The following is a 3523-nucleotide window of genomic DNA, read 5'->3' as shown; positions in this document are numbered from 1 at the left end:
TTGTGTCTTGAGACAATAACTAAATGCAACCAGAGCAGATAAAAAAAAAAAGGAAATGAGAATTATGTGTTCCATACATGTGCTGTCCTAGCAAAAGAATGATTACACCTCTAGCCTCTTTTTAAGAAGAAGATATAATCTACTTCTTTACTTGCAATTGTTATTGACATACAGTACTGAGAGAAAATACAAACATAGATATTTTCCTGTTGTGTCGAAAGCTTTCACTTTTGTAAAAATTCTTTTCTTGAGGAGAGCAAGGGTATCAAGTAACAGTATTGGTTTGCTAGTCCTACATAGACAAACTTCAAAAACCGTAACATCAATCAATAAGTTTCAACTTTCAATTTCTCTTTCCGACTATATATTCTCTCTCAGCTAAGAGGGAAATGCATGTTAATTTCTGGAATGATATTAGCTAAATTTCATCTGTCAACTTTTGTTTTAATATGTTATTCATTTTCTTTTGTACATATCGGATATTGTACACAGCTTTACATTTTTTGAATCTGATGTTGCAGTTTTGTTTCAATAATTGTGTTTAATTTGATTGTTTCAATTCATATATATATATATATATATATATATATAGGACGATACAGATGGAGGCACTGTTACCAAGTTTGAAGAAACTGTGGAATGAATGGCAGCTGCAAGCATTGGTTTTGCTTAGCCTCTTACTCCAAGTAATACTCACCCTTCTCGGCAATCGTAGGAAGTATGTTAACAAAATTTGGATCAAGATTATTGTGTGGCCTGCTTACTTACTCGCAGATTTAATAGCAACAACTGCACTTGGTATCCTCACAAATCGATTTGCTTATCATTCTGGACCTTTGGATGCACAACTCGAGCTGACAGCATTTTGGGCACCTTTTCTCTTACTGCACTTGGGTGGGCCTGACACAATCACTGCGTATTCTGTGGAGGACAACGAGTTATGGTCAAGGCACTTGCTTCAACTGGCCGGCCAGACAGGATTTGCATTTTACATCCTGTCCGCAGGGTGGACAGGGTCCCGCGTTTCATTTCTAACAATTCCAATAATGTTGGCAGGGCTGATTAAGTATGGAGAAAGAACATGGGTCCTGTGGTCTGCAAGCTCTGAGCAGCGTAGTAAAGATTCAACATCTCCTCATCATAATATGTTTGAGTCTATCTCTGATTTTCAAGATTATTCTAATATTTCTGATGATAAATTGCTTCAAGTCTCCTACGGGATGTTGGAGATGGCCAAGTGTCTCTTCGTAGGTGTTCCAATAACTGCAAGAGAAACGTCCATTTTGCCTAACCATCAAGAAGCGACCTCAAATCCTTTGAAGAAAATATATCCTAAAGATGCTTTTAAGGTAACTGAAATGCAGCTTGGATTTATGTATGACCTGCTGTATACGAAGGCACTAGTGTCCTACACCCCCTGTGGAATTGTCTTGCGGCTCACCAGTTTTCTTCTCACCAGCATTGTGCTGGTGTTATTTTCTTTGGGCCCCCACAACGTACATAAGTACTCAAAGGTCGATCTTTGCATTACTTTTTCTTTGCTTGTTGTGGCAATTGTTTTGGAGCTTTATGCGGCTCTTGCATTCCTATTCTCAGACCGTACTCTTGTCTGGATGAGAAAAAATAATTTCCCTAGCATCTCACGATACATTACTTCTCTCCCAATACATAGAAATCATAGATGGTCAAATTACATGGGTCAATTCAATTTGCTAAGCTACTTCTTCAACGAAAAACCCATGGGTTTTCGTGGAATCTTAGAGCTCTTGAAAATCAACGAAAAGCTAGAAAAACAAAGATATGCAGGTTATCGTCAAGTCCCAGAGGATTTGAAGGAATGGTTAGTCATGCATTCCATTAAATTTAGGGATATGTTAAAGAAGGGTCCGGAGGATGTTAAACTTATGTCCAGGAGTGCGAGAGGAATTGCATCGTTGGAATCTTTCTTGCCCAATGCAGATGATCAGACCATTCTGTTCATGAGTTGTTTTACAGAGTTTCATCAAACAATCATTATTTGGCACATTGCTACAGAACTCTGCTATCACCTAGATCATGACTATTTCACCCAAAAAGAAAGCAGACCATCCAGTAGTGCAGAAACTGCTGTATTGAACTGGAAAATGAGCAAGCGCATCTCCAGATATATGATGTATCTCCTCGCCATTTCACCTGAAACGTTGCCATCCAGTGGGGAAATCGGTCATGTCAACTTTAACCGCACTTGTGAAGAGGGCAGGAAAGAAATTGCATCATTTGATGAAGTCGGCATCCAGAGAGAGAGAAAACATAAGATTAAAATCGAGGCTTCCAAAAGGTTGTACGAGCGGCACAAAGATTCAATTACCGAAAAAAGCCAAATCTTGAAACAACTGAATGGATCTCTTTTATCCTTGGGGTGCGTGCTTGCTAAACATCTGATAGAGAGCATGCGGGATAGGCCTGAAGAAGAGGTGAGCATCCGTTTAATCTTTTTTTCATTTTAGTGTCCCTTATTTCCCTTTTCTTTTAGCTTGTAATTTATTATTTCTTCACGTACATGTTGTCAGCGTATGGAGACAAAATGGAACGCAATTGCCGGATGCTGGTTCGAATTTCTAGTCTATGCTGGAAGACAAAGCAGTGGAAATCAGCACGCACAGCAGCTTAGACAAGGTGGAGAGTTTCTCACTCATTTCTGGCTTCTCTTTGAGGAGCTGACGTTTCTCGATTATTCCCCTGCATCGCCAACAACGACTAGTTAAGATGAAGAGGAGTTAATTTAAAACAACCGTCTCTTTCCTGGGAAAAGAGACTCTAATTTTGTATGCTTGCAAAAGAGTTAAATTTAAAACTATGATAAATGCTTGGTAAACTTGAAGTTATGAACAAGAGTTAAATTTTTCTTCTTCAAATCTACTTTTTGCGGCCTAAACTGCCAATCAAATTCATAGTTCATAAGGTGTTTTTGAGACTGCTTTACAGCTTGGGAATTTTATTTGACAAATACATGACAATTTTTATAATGCATATATCAATGAATGATTTAACATACTCTTTATTATATTTAATAAAATACTATTACTCTTTTTGCTACATTTTATCATGTTGTACTTAATATTGTGTATTGAATACCATGTTTTTTTTAAAGGATCATCAAACCTTATGATAGTCAAAATACTTATTAATATCCCATCAAGTGACTTATCAATAGTTTTAATAATACAACTGGATGGATATAGCTTAATTGGTCATCTTCTGAATTTGCTCGTTAGAGATCACTAATTCGAGTCTCACAAACCTCAAGGTCACTAAAAGTTTATATGGTCGTTAACTTCAAAGCTCGTGAGATTAATTGAGATACACACAAACTGACTCGAACACCCACATTAATAAAAAAAAAATATAATTTTAATAATGCTCTTTCACAAATTTCATAAGTTTCTAAGCACTTTTAGTTTTGGAAAAAGCATTCTTAATATTATTTATTATATTCATTCGCCCAATATCTTTTCTAATATTTATGAAAATACTTTTCATTAAC

General features: G+C 36.6%; 1 protein-coding gene across 1 annotated transcript; it reads left to right on the top strand.

The window, feature by feature from the left end:
- The first annotated feature begins 572 nt into the window (after positions 1–572).
- On the top strand, positions 573–2940 carry LOC133678478 (uncharacterized). The gene is made up of 2 exons (XM_062100783.1): positions 573–2453; positions 2550–2940. The coding sequence occupies exons 1-2, from the start codon at positions 603–605 to the stop codon at positions 2742–2744; spliced, it is 2046 nt and encodes a 681-aa protein (XP_061956767.1). The 5' UTR covers positions 573–602; the 3' UTR covers positions 2745–2940.
- Positions 2941–3523: the final 583 nt, after the last annotated feature.

Source organism: Populus nigra, chromosome 18 (assembly GCF_951802175.1).
Source record: "Populus nigra chromosome 18, ddPopNigr1.1, whole genome shotgun sequence".
Taxonomy (NCBI): Eukaryota; Viridiplantae; Streptophyta; class Magnoliopsida; order Malpighiales; family Salicaceae; genus Populus; species Populus nigra.
The sequence above is the reverse complement of the archived record's forward strand: the minus strand, read 5'-3'. Positions and strand labels throughout refer to the sequence as shown.

What these genes read in the sequence shown, in the direction of transcription:
- LOC133678478 (XM_062100783.1), top strand. Translation starts at nt 603, where the DNA reads ATGGAGGCACTGTTACCAAGTTTGAAGAAACTGTGGAATGAATGGCAG. An exon ending in GGGATAGGCCTGAAGAAGAG is followed by an intron (nt 2,454 to 2,549) that starts GTGAGCATCCGT and finishes ACATGTTGTCAG; the next exon opens with CGTATGGAGACAAAATGGAA.